Raw genomic sequence first — 17243 nt, 5'->3', positions numbered from 1 at the left:
CAGTGGCTAACACTGCCCCCCCCCCCCGCCACCACACACCCAGCCACTGTTAACTGTGCAGTGAAGCAGGGCTTTTGTCCCGTGGTTAGTGAGAAGTCCCTCAATCACCTGTTTGCACACTGAGAAGGTAATGTGGCTCAGGCTGCAGGTACTCCCTGAGCTTGAGACCGTGTGTAAACGAGTGCAGTCAAAGTGCTCAATGGGAGAGAGCCCGAAGCTTGCTTTGTCCAGGGCTAAACGGAAGAGGGTTGGGGAGGGCTTTAAATAAGAGGGGATACTTGAGGTGATGACAAAAGTTAAGAGAAAGACCTGTGTGCGAGTCCAGAAGAGCAAAAGAACGAAGAGCAGGGAAAAGACACAAGGCACATCCCTTGTGTCTAGAAACACAATGTTCGCATTTATACATGGCCATTCTAACCTCAAAAATGGAGACTTTTTATAGCTGGGAGCCCGGGAGTGGCGTTTCCACGTACAGGAGCACGATGCTGTGAGAGGCTCTTCAGTAAGAGGCTGAAGTAATAGCTTGGCTGCTGCGTGAGGCCACGGGAAGTGACCTGGCAGAGCTGGGGTCACCCCGTCCGCCAGCATCTGCCGCCCGCTCTTGGAGTTTCGGTGAGTGAGCATGAGGACCAGGTCTCAGTAAGAAAGCAGGCCGAGTGTTTTAGAAAAATATAAACTTTAATCTTTACACATGACACAGCCATGTCAAAGCGCCTTAAATTTTTCTTTTAAATCTAAGAAAGCAAGTCTTAACCTCCACTGACATCATATATATTATAAAAAATTATTTCTCTGTGTACTTTTCCTTTAGCTTGAGGCTCTCTGCTGATCTGCTCACAGAAGCTGCTCAGCTTCCCTCTGGGAACAACTTGAAAGCTAAGCCCCCAGCCTGCACACCTGAGGTGCAGCCCGAGGCAGCTGCTAGGCAGAACGGGATTCTCCCTTCCCGGTCAGGGAGGACCCCGTGACCTCCGGCCTCACGCCCAAGTCCAGGCATCTGCAGGCAAGAGTGGAGATGCTAGCGAGGCCTTGGGACTCAATCTGGCCTGTGGCTTTCTCCAACCACCTGGCCCACGTTTTGGAATGTGGCTCTTTAAGGCACCAAGTGATTAAAAAGTGTTGGCTCTGTTTCTGATTTAAGGCCTTCCTTTTAATACATGTTTTGTGTGTCAGTGATGGCTGGAGGCCAGCCTACCCCTCCTGCCCTTAGAGTCCCAGACAGTCCCGTGACCCACCTCAGGGTCCCACTGGTGAAAGGCAGGCAGTTGCAAGAAGTCCTCCTCTAGCTCTCAAGGGAGGAAATAGTTAATTCTCTGAGAAATAGATTTGCAGCCCTGAGAAGAGAAGAGTTGCTCCTCCTTGGGGAGATACACCATCATCTTGGCAATTTGGTCCAGGACTGCTTCTGTGTATGGGAGTCCCTGGCTCAGGAAAGCATCGCGTGCGCACAGCCTCACGTGGCGGTACTCCAGTGGCAGGAAGGGGATGAAGAAGTCAATCAGGTTTTCCTTGACAAGACAGCTGTGGCCAAAGCCAGTGTCTGAAATGGAGACCAGAGTTACATGGTGCCCACCCTGGGGCTTACCCCAGCTGGAGTTTTAAGGTGTCAGTCCCCAACCCTAAAGCTCATGTCAGGAACTACAGAGCCACGTCTCCTTTGAGGGAAGGCGTGCCCCGCTAACTCCAAATCACTGTGTGCAGGTTTATGGTTTTGTTTCACAGCAGAAAGCAGGAGGTAGCTGGAGGCGTGAACCACTGAGCTCACAGACGCTCTTGCTCAAGAGCCACTGCCTGGGTTCCCAGAGCCGGGGCAACGACCGTCAAAGCCGCCTCAGAAAAACGAGTTTAGCTTTCTTAGACCGTCTCTTGTGAGGTGTTGTGAGGTGTATCCTCTGGGCCTTGTCCCACTCAGGAGCCCACATCCTAGCCCAGAGGCCCCCACCCCCACCCCCAAGCCGTCCCCAGAGGCTGGGAGCTACTTACCCGTGGACTCTGCAATCTCAGCCTGGAGCTGGGGCGCCAGCTGGTCCAGCTTGATTTCTTCCCGGGTCCCTCCGGCCTGAAGCAGATTCAGGACAGCTGCATTGATGGTATTGCCTCCAAGGTTACTGAAAGAAACAAGAGCTTGTGAACACATTTTATTTTTATATTTAGCTATATGGACCACCGAGGCTGTGCATTAGTGACTGGAAGAACGGAGGTCAAGGAGCTTCTCCTCTTCCAGGAGATCTTGTCACAACCTAAAGTCACACAGAAGACACTGTCTTCCTTCCTCACTCCTTTTTGACACACAGGCCACTCGGGCAGGGCGCACAGCGATGGGATGATGTCCCTTGACCTCTGTAGGGAAGGGGAGGCTTGTGATTCCAGACTGAGTGGCAGGTGCTAAGGGAGGAACACCTAAGGCCCAGGGCGATGACTTAAGAGGGAGGATGAGGCTTCTGAGTGCAGAGAGACCAGCCAGTGATCTCCAGACCAGGCAGCGTGTGTGTCCGCCTGGATGACCAGAGGGCTTGTTGGCTTCGGGGCTGGGAGCAGCAGAGCCCCAAAGGCAGGTGGAGGCTACCGTCTGCCGCACACACAGAAGTTAGCTTATAAACCGAAGAGAACCACTGAAGGGGTATGAACGTGGGAGTGCAGGGTGGTGGGTTACCTGATTTGCTTTATCTCCTAAGAAGGTCATTCTAGAACCACAGAGGTTGGACTGAAGAGGCACGGTATTGTTACTCAAAGCAAGGCGGGAGCTTTCTGCAGCAGTCCATGTTCAGAGGTAGAGAGAAGGACTGAAGAATTAGTTTAGGAGGCCAACTGCCAGGCCCCTGTGACTGATGGATATGAGAAGTGAGGGAAAGGAAGTCATCAAAACACACAAGCATTTGTCGGGAGCTGCCCGCTGTCCCCCAGCTGCTGACAAGTGGTGTGAATGTAGAAGAAGGGAATGGTAGGGACAGGCTAGGAAGGCCTAGCCAGGTCCTCTCTGCACACGCTGCAAGTGGCCATGATTCCATCAGCAGAGGCAAGAACTGTCCCCTGCCGAGGGGTTGCCCCACCCCGCATTCCCCATGGGCAAGGGGAGGTGGACATGGGTTGGCTGGAGGGCAGGCAGCCAGGGAGAGGAGTTGGGGGGCACTTATCCAGTCCCCGGAGCAGGGACTACCACGCTTGCTGCTCAGTAAACATTTAACGAATTGCTGTGTCTGCACATCTGTCTACACCGTTTCCATCTCTCTCAATTTCTCTTGTTTTGTCCCACAGCCCATGTCTTCTCTCTCTTTGTAATGGACGGCTTTTATCTCAGACAGACAGACAGTGGGCCCTCTCTCTCTGTTCACCTGCCCTAGTCTTCAGCTCCTCAGGACTGTCCCTCTTGGCCCCAGGATCGCTCTGTTAGAGAGCTGGGGCCTTCCCGGAGCACCTCTGTTCTCCACATCGTCCCAGGTCCGCGGCTGCTGAGGGGTCTGAAGGCCCCTCTGGAGCCCAGCCCATCCCCTGGCTCTGGGCCAGGACAGCAGGTCCTCCTCCCAGCCCTTAGTCCTAAAACTCCAAAGGAAGGGGACTTCAAGCCTCTCCAGAACTCTCCAACCCCAACCCTAATTGCTAAGTCTTTCTTAAAGAGATGTAAACATTCTGTTACTAATCTCTCAGCCTCAGTGTCCTCATTTGTAAAATAAGAAAATTGGACCAATTTCAGATTGCCCCCTTAGGTCACCTTAGGGTCACTGGTCAACAAATACACATTTCTACAGGACCTTTGATTCCATGAACAATTTATATTCATATTCTTTTAATTGTTCAAAGTCCTTCCTCTTCTTTCCCTGACAAGAGCCCGAAGAGAAGAGACATCAATCACCCTCTCACTGTACTGATTCACTGAGGACAGAGCTCTGATCTCCAGAGTTCCACAACCCTATTCCAGAAACATCTTCTAGAATGGTAGGGACAGGTGAAAGTCTTCTGTGTTAGTGGAGGCCCTCAAGCCTGGCGCCCAGGACTCCGCTGCTCCGACTAATGCCGGCATAGGGGAGACTGCGAGGCCCCTCGCACCTCACTGCAAGCAACACGGCTAGGAGTTCTCTCAGGATTACACTGCTGGCCTTCACCAAATGTGACTTGTTCTCACCAACGGTTTGAATCAGCCCTGCTTTCCTTTCAAACACAAAAGAACTCCGCACATGGATGGGGCCACCGCAGGCATCAAATCCAGAGACTCAAATACGGTCTTCCCAACCCATCCCTAGGATACAGACAGTCCCCAACTTAGGAATGTTCTACTTGACAAGGGTGCAAAAGCAGTAAGCATTCAGAAGAAATCTCGCTTTGAATTTCGATCTTCTCCTGGGCTAGCGATGCACACGGTACGATCCTGACTCGTGATGCCGGGCAGCAGCCATGCACTCACGGGGGCTGGCAAGTGACACCTGCACAACCACGCTGTTTCTGTCCGTGTGGCTTTCAGCCAATTACATGAGACAGTCAACACTTGGTTAGAAGACAGGCTTTGTTTGTGTTGGAGGATTTTGCCCTCCTGAAGGCTAATGTGTATGTTGTGAGCGCATTTAAAGTAGGCTAGGCAGAGCATCATGTTCTGTAGGTTAGGTGTGTTAAATACATTTTCAACTTACAATGAGCTCATTGGGCCACAATCCCACTGCAAACTGAGGAAGGTCTGTACCTGGAAACCTTCAGGGTTTAAAAGTGCTGCTTTCTGGACACATGGGGGCAGAGGTGAGGCTGGTGTGGAGCTACACAGTCAGCCTGGCCAGCCTGAGGACTCTGGGTGGGGTCCCAGACCTGTCAAACTCCACTGATCAAACTCCACTGACTCTCCTAGGCCGGGTCCAGGCCTGCCCGAAACCACCAGAACTGGACACCAGGTCCTCGTGGGCCCTGTCACAGGTGTGCGTCCTCCCCAAGGGGTTCCTCCTGGAGGGCTGGCATGGCCTCTCCATCCCTAGCAAGTGTGGGCCCCACAGGGCGGCTTTTCCCCCAGCAGCTCTCTCCCCAGGCCCAGCCACCACCCCAGCCTCATGGCTGCTCCCCCTAGTGACTGTCTGGCTTTAGACAGTGCACAGAGGCCAGGTCACTGGGGGGAAAGGGCAGGGCTAGAGAGGACTAGGGCACTGCCCGCAGGTCAATGACCAAAGTGGTACCAAGGCAAATGTTTGCCCCGAGAGCACAAGTTCACCTGAGTCGCATTAGGAAATGCTGGTCCTGGCAAGAGTGAGGGCTTTCCAAGCTGAGACCTGAGCAGGAAGGGCAGCACCTTGGCATCACAGCTCAAGTCAGGGAAAGGTCGGATTCTGTCTCTGCTTTTCTTTTATAAATCACCTTTGGGGAGGGGGGTTCCTGGGGGGCTCAGTTAAACGTCTGCCTTTGGCTCAGGTCATGGTCCTGGAGCTGGTGTTGGGCAACCTCCTCAGTAGGAAGCCTGCTTCTCCCTTTGTCCCTCAGCGTGCTCGTGCTCTCTAATATTTAAAAAAAAAAAAAAAATCCCCTTGGGAGCACCCCCCCACAGCACTGCACCCCTCCACAGCCTTAATCATAGAACAGGAAGGGCTTGCCATCACCACACTGAAATCCCAACAGGCCAGGTTTCAGCTGGTTTCGTCTTGTGGGTCCACAGTGACACAAGCTCTGCCTCCACACCTGGCACCTTGACACGTTCCAGCTGGATGGAAATCCAGATCCCTATTTCTCTACCTTCACAAGGTGCACACAAAACTGAAGGAAAGCCCCTAGCTGGCACGTATGGGCCTGTGGAAGGTGAGAAGGTTGATGGGGAGGGAGCAATGGGTAACCTTCCACTCTGAGTGCAAGAACTTGCTTGTGAAGCATTTCAGGCTGAGCCAACAGGAACCCAAACTTGACCTCTAACAGATGTTGGTCAGGACTATCCCAGTTGGAGCCACCACAAAGATAGGATTGGACAAGCTGACTTCTCAAGTCATTCTTTACAAAGCCACTTCCAGAGCACACAGGCAAACAAAACAGGTAACATATAATGGCTAAGGGATGAGTCCTGCATGATCAGGGTACATCTCAGCACAGGTGTGAAAGTGTGAGCTTTTCATTCAACACATCATACCCTAAGCTTAGAGCCAGTGACTTCCTCTCGTGATGAGAAAAGAAACAGACCTTCCAAGGCTGGAGAAAGAACAGGCCATTTTGGACTTAGTGGGATACCATCCTCCAACTGGGTCTCCCTTGGGAATTTTCAAGGATAGTTTGTACTTAATTTTAAATAAATGTGATGATGGTGGAGTAGGAGACCTAAATTTCTCCGGGTCCCAGGAATCCATCTAGATAGTTACAAGCCATTGTGAACACCTACAAACTCAACAGGAGATGGAAGAGAAGAGGAGCAGCAATTCTAGGAAGAGAAAAGCGAACACTTTCTGGAAGGTAGGACATGTGGAGAAGTGAATCCGAGGTGATACATGGGAAGGTAGACCACGGTGGGGAGGGGCCAGCTCCCAGCAAGCAGCAGAGCAGCAGAGCACAAAATCGGAACTTTTAGAAGTTGGCTTCACTGAAGGGTGTTGCTCCAGAGGCTAAGTGGGGAGTGGAGCCCTCTTAGGGACAGTGTGGTCTCAGGACCTGTGGGGTCATTAAAACACCAGGGGTGTCCGAGTGTGACAGAGCTCCCATGTATAGGAGCAGAGAAGCTGGCTGCCGAGATGAAGCCTAGGAGTGAGCTCTCAGCTCGGGGTTACCATCAACCATGATCTGAGGCACAGTCAACAAGTAGCAGCAGATCTGGGGAGACTCACCTTCCTCCTCTGGGAGGAGCAGCGCAGCAAGAATCTGCTATGGATGGGTCAACCAGCGAATTAAAGAAGAATTAAAATTCATGGAAACAAATGAAAATGAAAACACTGTTCAAAATCTTTGGGATGCAGCAAAAGCGGTCCTAAGAGGAAAGTATATAGCAATACAAGCCTTTCTCAAGAAACAAATATACAACCTAACTCTACAGCTAAGGAAGCTGTAGAAAGAACACCAAATAAAGCCTAAACCCAACTGAAGAAGAGATATAATAAAGATCAGAGCAGAAGTCAATGAAATGGAAACCAAAAGAACAGTAGAACAAATCAATAAAACTAGGAGCTGGTTCTTTGAAAGAATAAGATTGATAAACCCCTGGCCAGACTTATCAAAAAGAAAAGAGAAAGGACCCAAATTAATAAAATCATGAATGAAAGAGGAGATATCACAACCAACACCAAGTAAATACAAATAATTATAAGAACATATTATGAGCAACCATACACCAGCAAATTTGACAACCAGGAAGAAATGGATGCATTCCTTGAGATGTATAAACTATCAAAACTGAACCAGGAAGAAATAGAAAACCTGAACAGACCCATAACGAGCAAGGAAATTGAAGCAGTAATCAAAAATCTCCCAAAAAGAGCCTTGGGCCAGAAGGCTTCCGAGGGGAATTCTACCAAACATTTAAAGAAGAATTCATACCTATTCTCCTGAAACTGTTACAAAAAATAGAAATGGAAGGAAAACTTCCAAACTAATTTTATGAGGCCAGCATGACCTTGATCCCCAAAACAGACAAAGACCTCATCAAAAAGGGTAATTACAGACCAATATCCCTGATGAACATGGATGCAAAAATTCTCACCAAATACTAGCCGAGAGGATCCAACAGTACATTAAAAGGATTATTCACCATGACCAAATGGGATTTATTCCTGGACTGCAAGGTTGGTTCAACATCCGCAAATCAATGTGATACAATACATTAATAAAAGAACGACAAGAACCATATGATACTCTTAATAGATGCTGAAAAAGCATTTGACAAAGTACAGCATCCTTTCTTGATCAAAACTCTTCACAGTGTAGGGACAGAGGGTACATATCTCAATATCATAAAAGCCATCTATGAAAAACCCACAGTGAGTATCATTCTCAGTGGGGAAAAACTGAGAGCTTTCCCCCTGTGGTCAGGAACACGGCAGGGCTGTCCACTATTACCACTGCTATTCCACATAGTACTAGAAGTCCTAGCCTCAGCAATCAGACAACAAAAAGAAACAAAAGGCATCTGAATTGGCAAAGAAGTCAAACTCTCACTCTTCGCAGATGATATGATACTTTACGTGGAAAATCCAAAAGACTCCACTCTAAAACTGCTAGAACTCCTACAGGAATTAAGTGTCAGGATATAAAACCATTGCACAGAAATCAGTTGCATTCCTATACACCAAGAACAAGACAGTAGAGAAATTAAATAGCCGATCCCACAGTTGCATCCAAAGCCATAAGCTACCTAGGAATAAATCTAACCAAAAAGGCAAAGAATCTGTACTCAGAAAACTAAAATACTCATGGAAGAAATTGAGGAAGACACAAAGAAATGGAAAAACATTCCATGCTCATGGATTAGAATAAGAAATATTGTGCAGAAGTCTATGCTACCTAAAGTAATCTATACATTTAATGCAATCCCTATCAAAATACCACCAATTTTTTTCAAATAAATGGAATAACTAATTTGTATGGAACCAGAAAAGATCCCGGATAGCCAGAGGAATGTTGAAAAAGAAAACCAAAGTTGGTGGCATCACAATTCCAGACTTCCATTACAAAGCTGTCATCATCAAGACAGTATGGTACTGGCAAAAAACAGACACACAGATCAATGGAACAGAATAGAGAGCCCAGAAATGGACCCTCAACTCTATGGTCAACTAATCTTCGATAAAGCAGGAAAGAATGTCCAATGGAAAAAAGAGAGTCTCTTCATCAAATTGTGTTGTGAAGATTGGACAGACACATGCAGAAGAATGAAACTGGATCATTTCCTTATATCACACACAAAAATAGACTCAAAATGGATGAAAGACCTCAATTTGAGACAGGAATCCATCAAAATCAAAATCCATCAAAATCAGAATCCATCAAAATCAAAATCCTTGAGGAGAACACAGGCAGCAACCTCTTGGACCTCAGCTGCAGCAACTTCTTCCTCGAAACATCACCAAAGGCAAGGGAAGCAAGGGCAAAAATGAACTACTGGGACTTCATCAAGATCAAAAGTTTTTGTACAGCAAAGGAAACAGTCAACCAAACCAAAAGACAACCAACAGAATGGGAGAAGATATTTGCAAATGACATGTCAGATAAAAGGCCAGTATCCAAAATCTATAAAGAACTTATCAAATTCAACACCCAAAGAACAAATAATACAATCAAGAAATGGGTAGGGGCCCCTGGGTGGCTCACTGGGTTAAGCCTCTGCCTTCAGCTCAGGTCATGATCTCAGGGTCCTGGGATTGAGCCCCACAATTGGGCTTTCTGCTCAGTGGGGAGCCTGCTCCCCCCCCCCACTGCCTGCCTCTCTGTCTACTTGTGATCTCTGTGTGTCAAATAAATAAATAAAATCTTAAAAAAAAATGGGTAGAAGACATGAACAGACATTTCTGCAAAGAAGACATCCAAATGGCTAACAGACCCACAGAAAAGTGCTCCACATCACTCAGCATCAGGGAAATACAAATCAAAACCACAATGAGATACCACTTCACACCAGTCAGAATGGCTAAAATAAGTCAGGGAATGAGAGATGCTGGTGAGGATGTGGAGAAAGGGGAACCCTCCTACACTGTTGGTGGGAATGCAAGTGGTGCAGCCACTCCGGAAAACAGTATGGGGGTTCCTCAAAAAGTTGAAAATAGAGCTACCCTACGACCCAGCAATTGCAGTATTGGGTATTTACCCTAGAGATACAGATGTAGTGATCCAAAGGGGCACCTGCACCCCAATGTTTCTGGCAGCAATGTCCACAATTGCCAAACTATGGAAAGAGCCCAGATGTCCATTGACAGATGAATGGATAAAGAAGATGTGGTATGCACACACACACACACACACACAGAGGAATACTGTGCAGCCATCAAAAAATTGAAATCTTGCCATTTGCAACGACATGGATGGAACTAGAGGGTATTATGCTAAGCGAAATAAGTCAATCGAAAAGGACAATTATATGATCTCACTGATACGAGGAATTTGAGAAACAAGACAGAGGATCATAGGGGAAGGGAGGGAAAAATGAAACAAGATGAAACCAGACAGGGAGACAAACCATAAGAGACTCTTAATCTCAGGAAACAAACTGAGGGTTGCTGGGGGGTGAAGGGAGGAGGGATAGGTGGCTTGATGGCTATTGGGGAGGGTATGTTCTATAGTGAGGAAAAAAAATTTTTTTCAACAAATGTGTTGGTTTGAAAGCTTAATGCCCTTTTAAGAAGGGACTCACAGTATGACAGTTATATTCCAAACTATATTACAAAACCACAATGATCAACACAGTATGGTACTGGCATAAAAACACACATAAATCTTTTGTGTCTTGGGACAAAATAGCCCAGAAATAAACCCATGCACATATGGTCAATTAGTTTATGACATAGGAGCCAAGACTAGACAATGGGGAAAGGACAGTCTCGTCAATAAATGGTGTTGGGAAAACTGAACAGCCACATACCGAATAATCAAACTGGACCACTACCTCACACTGTACACAAAAATGAACTACAAATGGATTAGTCTTAAATGTGAGACCTGAAACCGTACAAGTCTTAGAAGAAAACAGGCAGTAAGCTGTCTGGCATCAGTCTTGGCAATGATTGCTTGGATGTGACACCAAAAGCAAAAATAAGCAAGTGGGACTATATCCTAAAAAGTTCTGCATAGCAAAGGAAACCAACGAAATGAAAAGGCAACCTACTGAATGGGAGAAAATATTTGCAAATCACATATCTGATAAGGGTTAATATCCAAAAAACATAAAGAGCTCATACAACTCAATAACAAAAAATAATCTGATTAAAAATGGGCAGAGGATCCGAATAGATGTTTTTCCAAAGGAGGCATACAGATGAAAAAGCACTGAACATCAGTGCCATCAGGGAAATGCAAATCAAAACCACAATGAGATACCACCTCACATGCGTGAGAAGGGCTACAACCAAAAGACCGGAAATACCAAATGTTACTGAGAATGTGGAGGAAAGGGAACCCTTGTGCCCTGGGGTGGGAACGTGACTTGGTGCAGCCACTGTGGGAAATACTATGGAGGTTCCTCAGAGAGCTAAAGGTAGAATTACTCTATGATCTAGCAGTTCCACTTCTGGGGATTTATCCAAAGATAATGAAAATACTCAAAAAGATAATATACATGTCTCCATGTTCTTTGCAGCACTGTTTACATTAGCCAAAATACGGGAACAACCTCAGTGCCCACTGATGGATGACGAAAATGTGCTACACACACACACACACACACACACACACACACACACACACACACACACAGGTATTATTCATAAAATTCCATAAAACACGATGAAATCTTGCCATTTGCAACAACAACCCTGACAGCATCATGTGAGATAAAGTAAGTCAGAGAAAGACAAATTCTGTACGATCCCACTCATATGTGGACTCTTGGTGACAAGAACAGCAGCGAACCAAGCTCACAGATACCAAGAACAGACGGCTGGTTGCCAGAGGTGGTGGCGGTGAGGAACGGGTAAGGCTCGGGGCTCAGAGCACAGCGTGGCTACCGTGGTTCACACTGCATCGCAGACTGGAAGCTGCTGAGGGAGCAGATCACAGTACTCATCACAGGACAAAAATTGTGTACTTATGTATGATGACGGTGTTAACCAGACGTACTGCAATCACTGCGCAATATATACAACCAGTGAATCATGTTGCACACCTGAAACTATGCTGTCAGTTATAGGTCAATAAAAAAGACCCCAAATCCCCAAAATGCCCTTCTAGGAGGGGAGGCCTGGCGTGTGAGCTGTCTCTCCCCGAGGGGGCTACGTATTCTAGGGAGTCCGAGGAGAGCCTCACCACCCTAAGATAGCCATGGAGGATGGGGGTGGGGAGGAGAGACGAGGGACAGCTGCTCTTCCTCATCACCCGTGCCGGTGGTGGTGGGTGAGAGGTGGGAGGCAGAGTCTTTCCAGGTGCCTCAGCGGTGGAATCAGGGCAGGACCCGGGAGACTATGGCCCCCCACCATTGCTACCACCCAAGCAGCGAGGCTTCTGTTTCCTCTCCTGGAGTGTGTGTTGGTTTCCCTTGTGGAGAAGGGTCTGCGGGCCAGGGGAGCGTGGAAGCCTCCCCTCCCGCCATCAGCTGACTCCCAAGCGGCACCTGGGCCAAGTCCTCCCTCCCCTCCTCCAGCCCTCCTGACTACTGTTCCTCAGACCTTACCTGAGAAAAAGAAAGATTGTTTTCGGGGACTCGACCCTGTGGTTCTTGGGGGTCTGGTGCGCCAGGTGTGGCCCAAGGGCCTCTAGCAGTCCCGGATGTAGCTTTTCAGCCTCATCGAAGATGAACAGGGTCTGGTGGCAGCGGTCCTGTGTCTCCTTGATCTCACTTGTTAGCTTCTCCTGCACGGAATACAGGGAGCTGCGGGGAGCTGGGGAGCAGGGGGAGGCCCAAACTCATCCTTCAGCCCTAAGGCCGCGCTTTGGCGTCTGCAATGCATCACGGGCTCCCACCAGCTGTCAGTCCACACTTCTGGGGGTGCGGCTAGGGCCCACACCTCTTATGAACTTCCCAGGTGATTCTCATGCACCCTGAGCTTTGTAGAGAGGAAGAGGGCTGGCCTGGCCTTGGAAACAGGCCCCAGCCTGCAACCTGCGTCCTGTGTTCCAGGGTGAGGTCCCATCCCAGAAGGAACCAGTCAGCCTCCCTGGGGGTAGGAGTCAGGCTCTAATATTGGGGAGACAGGCACAGCAGGTTCACGTGCCCAGAGGCGGCCAAGTCCCCTTTCTTGAACTCCCGGGAGCAGGTACTCACTAGTACCCAGGCTAGACTGAGACCTCAGGGGAGAAACCTGGGTGGGACCTGTCTGGGACTCAGCCAACTGGCCCTTGGGGTACCCCACCCCTAGCCAGAGAGTCGAAAGCCCTCTGCAGTCTTCACCGGGAGAATAGGGCCAGTGTCCACAACAGGTGGGTCTGTCAGCAGAGGCCCCCTCCACCTCTGGCCTCCCCAGATTGACCTCAGACCCATCGTGCGCGCGCGCGTGCGTGCGTGCGTGTGTTTTCTTTCTGCGAAGCCCCGGCAGACTAGCCACCAGCCACCGGACCTTAAGACACTTCACCTCTGCCCTCCGACACTGCACTGAAGCGGCAGCCGACTCAGCCATCTCTATCCTCAGAGACTTATGTAATCTTCCCAGGTTAACACACTGCGAAGAGTGGAACTGAAAGCCAGAGACAGATGTCCTGCAGCAATGACATGACATTTTGTTCATCCTCTGGCTTACCTAAAATACTACATGTCTAAATGGAAGAAACCCACAAGAGCAGAGCGGCAAGGACAACTTTTGTCCCACTGATTGTTTGCGATTTGGGGAAGACGTGGAAAATCTTGTATGATATGCCTCCTTAAAACGGGGGAGGGCAGGATACGGGCGCCTGGGTGGCTCAGTCTGTGAAGCATCTGACTCTCGATTTCAGCTCAGGTCATGATCTCAGGGTTGGGAGATGGAGCCCCGTGATGCGCTCCATGCTGGCGTGGAGCCTACTTCAGATTCTCCCTCTCCCCTCCCTGTGCCCCACCCTCCCAAAAACGCAGGATCTGCAACTTTCTGTCCAGCGTTAATCACAATGACATAAAACCGGAAGGAAGCACAAATGTGAACTGTGCTTGTGTCTGTGTGTGGAGATTCTGATAAAGTGTCTGCTTTTGTCTGTTCCACATTTCCTGCAAAATTCCCACTACTTCAAGAACAGACAACCAACACTGGAGCCTCTGTTTAAGCTCGGTGTGCAGCTGATAAGGAGACAGAGCTCAAGATGCATGCTGTTTGAGTATCAGTCTTTCCCCCACATGCTCAGGGCCTTATCTCTGTGGAATGGTGTCACCAGCGCCACCGACCCCCACAGCCAGGCTTCTCTGAGGCCACCTCCTTGCAGGGAAGGGCTGACTTCAGGCCTTCCACCGCATCCCAGAAGCCTGCTGCTCAGGTTGTCAGAGCCTCGTTCCCGTCCCACCGGCCCAGGCCTCCGGTCCTGCCCGGCCTCACCTTGTAAAGGTCCATGTACTTCGGGTGAGGAAAGTGTAGGGTGGCGATGAACGTCTCGACGCAGTCGCTCCTCAGCCCATCCCGGTACAGGTTCTCTGCCAGCAGCCGCGCCACAAAGTTCTTGCCCGTGCCGGACCAGCCGTGGAACGACAGGGCCAGGGCCTTGCCTGGCTGGGGCAGCTCCAAGTAGCCCCTCACCGCGGTCAGGACCAGCTCCCGAGCCAGATGCTGGCCGTGCAGTCGCACGCTCAGGTCCGATTCCAGGCCTGGGACGGGGAAAGAGGCAGCCATGGTGAGGTCGCACAGATGTGGTGCCCCCTAGGCTCAATGACAGCAGGGAGACTGAGCACCTCTGACATCTCTGAGGGGGGTCCTGGGGGGGTGCAGCGGGGATTATCTGGCCTCAGAATAAGAAACCACTGGACAGACCTGGCAGCCCAAAGGGATTCAAGGGCCATTTTCAAAGGGTTTGAGAAATCAAAATTGAATGTAGAGAGAGAAGGGAATCACCCTGAAGGTCCTGAAGACACCCCAGAACGGTTGACAGAGGGCGGCTGGGTGGCTCAGTCGGTTAAGCATCTGCCTTCAGCTCTGGTCATGATCTCAGGGTCCTGGGACCAAGCCCCCTAGGGGCTCCCTGCTTAAAGGGAAGTCTGCTTCTCCCTCTGCCCCTCTCCCCGCTTGTGCTTGCACCTGCGTGAGCACGAGAGCTCTTTCTAATACATAAGTTAAAAATCTTAAAAAAAAAAAAAAAAAGAATGGTTGGCAGAGTCCTGTCTGGAGGAGGAAGTCCATCCCCATGCCCAAGAGATTGCTCCCACCCAGAGATTTCGGGAACCCCTAAGTGCTTTATGGAGACCACCTCACGTGAATAAACAGTTCAGCAAACACTTATTGAGGGTGGCTAGTGTGTTCAAAGTCTTCTGTGAGGCCTTCCTTCCTTCCAGCCATGAGATCACAGGGTGTGGAGAGGGGTTCTGGGAGTCACGGCAGAGACAGGGAGGCTATACTGTCAGCCGTGGGCAGGATGATGAAGGGTGCCTTGCACCATAGCCATTCCCCCTGGACTGCCTCTCCTCCCCAAAGATCCCCAGCCCCTCAGGGCCATGCAAGGTGCTACCTGTGAAGTTGTTGGAGATCCTGCAGTCCCTGCTGTCGCAGCAGGCCTGGAAGCTGCAGTACCACGAGGTCAGGATGTCCAGGTACTGCTGGCCCAACAGGGGAAGGCTCCAGCCTGGAAAAGAAGGGAGCTGTAAGACGAGGGCAGAGCCCAGGGCCATGGGGAAGGTAGACACGGTCGCCCTGCAACCAAGCAGAGAGGTTCTTCTTGTCCTTGGTCCTCCCTCCAGAGCTGCTCCTCACTGCTCTTCCATGGGCCTGGCTTGTGCCTGGCCAGGGAATGAGCTGGAGAGGGCACCCCCAGCTTGGAGGAAGTCGATGTCCTTGTTATGGATACAGCTCCAGCAAAGGTTCGATTTGTTCAACACATAACGCCTTTGCCAGAAATGTAAGAAAGCCAGAGCTGCCCACAAGGAGTTCGTGCCAGTCTAGCAGGGAGACCAACAGCAGCTGGTGATGCTCATTCTGCCTACTTGCTGTGAATTCCAAAGCGATGTGATTACTGCCAACCCCAAGGGCCTCTCAATTCTTTTGTCAAATGTCAATTTGAACATACCCAGCACTAGCAAAACCACAAAGAAACAAAGCCCAACCACTGGGACTTCGAAATCTTTTGATTTCAATGAAAAATGTTCACAGTATCATTGTAGGACTATCATTAGAATAGCATTAGGGACCTAGAATTTTCGACCCAGACTGCAAGGAGCTTCAGAGAGCATCTGGTCCATAACAGTAATGTGACAGATAACCCTGGTGCAGAATTTGTCACTGACCAGCGGGAACCAGAACACAGGTGCGGGGCTCTCAGCGGCAGAAGAGAGAAGGGACTGGGGTCGTGTGCAGCCCGGGACTCTGCTGAAAGCCCAAAAGAAGGCGGGAAAGAGCAGCTCGATGGTGGACTGGGAGACTCAAGGAAGTGTGAGCTGTCTGGAGGGGTCAAGGACGGGCGCCGAGGGCAGGGCAGCCACCCAACGAGTCCCCTCAGCAGCCCCGGGGCCCGTCCGGGTGCATCCGGGGGAAGGAGATGGCCTTGTTATGGATACAGGCCGGGGATGCGGCCCGGTCCCCAGAGGCACCCCTGCCCGCAGCCCGGGCGGAGGCCGGGCGGGGTGGGGCGGAAGGGCGGGTAGCCAGGGCGCCTACCTGATGGCCGCGGCCCGACAGCCGGGACACTGGCGCCCGGCTTCCCGGGCCGGCGCACGTTCCCCCGCCGCCCTCAAACCCCCAGTCCCCGAGCCGCGGCCGGAGGACCCCGGGCGGCCGCTCTTACCCAGGAGCCCCGCGCCAGCCTCCTCGGCGCGCTCACAGTCCTCGGGCCACACGCGGCAGCGCAGGAGCGCCCAGTACCGTCGGGAGAGGGCCGCGGCCGCCCTCAGCCGCTCGCGCAGGCCGCGGAGGGGCTCCTGGGCCCCGTCCGGCGGGCTCGCGTCGTCGCCGGGTTCCGGCGCGCCCGGGCGCGGCAGGAGCAGGAGCAGCAGCAGCAGCAGCAGCGGCAGGCGGAGGCGGAGGCGCAGGCGCAGGCGAGGCATGGCTCTCCCGCCGCCGCTCTCGGTGGTGCCGGGGCGGCCGGGGGGATGGCAGCCGCCGCGGGAACCGAGGTCCAGGCCGGCGGCCCGAGCGCACCGCGGGGCCGCCCGCAGGCACCGCCCACCGCCGGGGCTTGCTTCCGGCCGCGCGTTTTTCTGGGGAGCCTGAGGAGGGGCGGCCACCCGGAGAGTCCCCTCGGCAGCCCCGGGGCCCGGCGGAGGCCGGCCCGGTAAGGGCCCCCGTCTAGGCCTTGCCCAGGCGGCGGATGAGCCCCGGGCCGGCTCGCAGCGTGTCGCCGGGAGCCGGAGCCGGGGCGGCGGGGTGGAGAGAGGCCCTGGGGAGGCGGGGAGCTCCTCCACCCCGGGAAGTGAAACGCTGCAGGCAGCCGCAGGTCTCCACAGCTGGGAGTCCGCCCGCGGCGAGCGGAGGCCTGAGGGCGCCAGGCTGGAGATGCTCGGCTTCTGGAAACCCCCGTCAGGGACACTCCACTGGAGGAAGTTCGGCGACACTGTGGGCGCT

The 17243-nt window shown here is 51.5% G+C and overlaps 1 protein-coding gene across 1 annotated transcript; it reads right to left on the bottom strand.

Moving 5' to 3' along the window:
• Nucleotides 1–931: 931 nt before the first annotated feature.
• On the bottom strand, nt 932–16765 carry TOR3A (torsin family 3 member A). Its single transcript, XM_032862583.1, has 6 exons — nt 16468–16765; nt 15199–15312; nt 14079–14344; nt 12254–12432; nt 1984–2108; nt 932–1540 (listed from the first exon to the last, which is right to left on the bottom strand). Exons 1-6 carry the CDS (start codon nt 16724–16726, stop codon nt 1290–1292), a joined length of 1194 nt encoding a protein of 397 aa, XP_032718474.1. The 5' UTR covers nt 16727–16765; the 3' UTR covers nt 932–1289.
• Nucleotides 16766–17243: the final 478 nt, after the last annotated feature.

Source organism: Lontra canadensis, unplaced genomic scaffold (genome assembly GCF_010015895.1).
Source record: "Lontra canadensis isolate GAN:19392208 unplaced genomic scaffold, GSC_riverotter_1.0 scaffold24, whole genome shotgun sequence".
Classification (NCBI taxonomy): domain Eukaryota; kingdom Metazoa; phylum Chordata; class Mammalia; order Carnivora; family Mustelidae; genus Lontra; species Lontra canadensis.
The sequence above is the reverse complement of the archived record's forward strand: the minus strand, read 5'-3'. Positions and strand labels throughout refer to the sequence as shown.

Coding starts and splice junctions, on each gene's coding strand:
- TOR3A (XM_032862583.1), bottom strand. CDS start 16,726: ATGCCTCGCCTGCGCCTGCGCCTCCGCCTCCGCCTGCCGCTGCTGCTG. Junction 12,433..14,078: donor AGTACATGGACCTTTACAAG/GTGAGGCCGGGC, acceptor TATTCCGTGCAG/GAGAAGCTAACAAGTGAGAT. Junction 1,541..1,983: donor TGAGATTGCAGAGTCCACGG/GTAAGTAGCTCC, acceptor TCTCCATTTCAG/ACACTGGCTTTGGCCACAGC.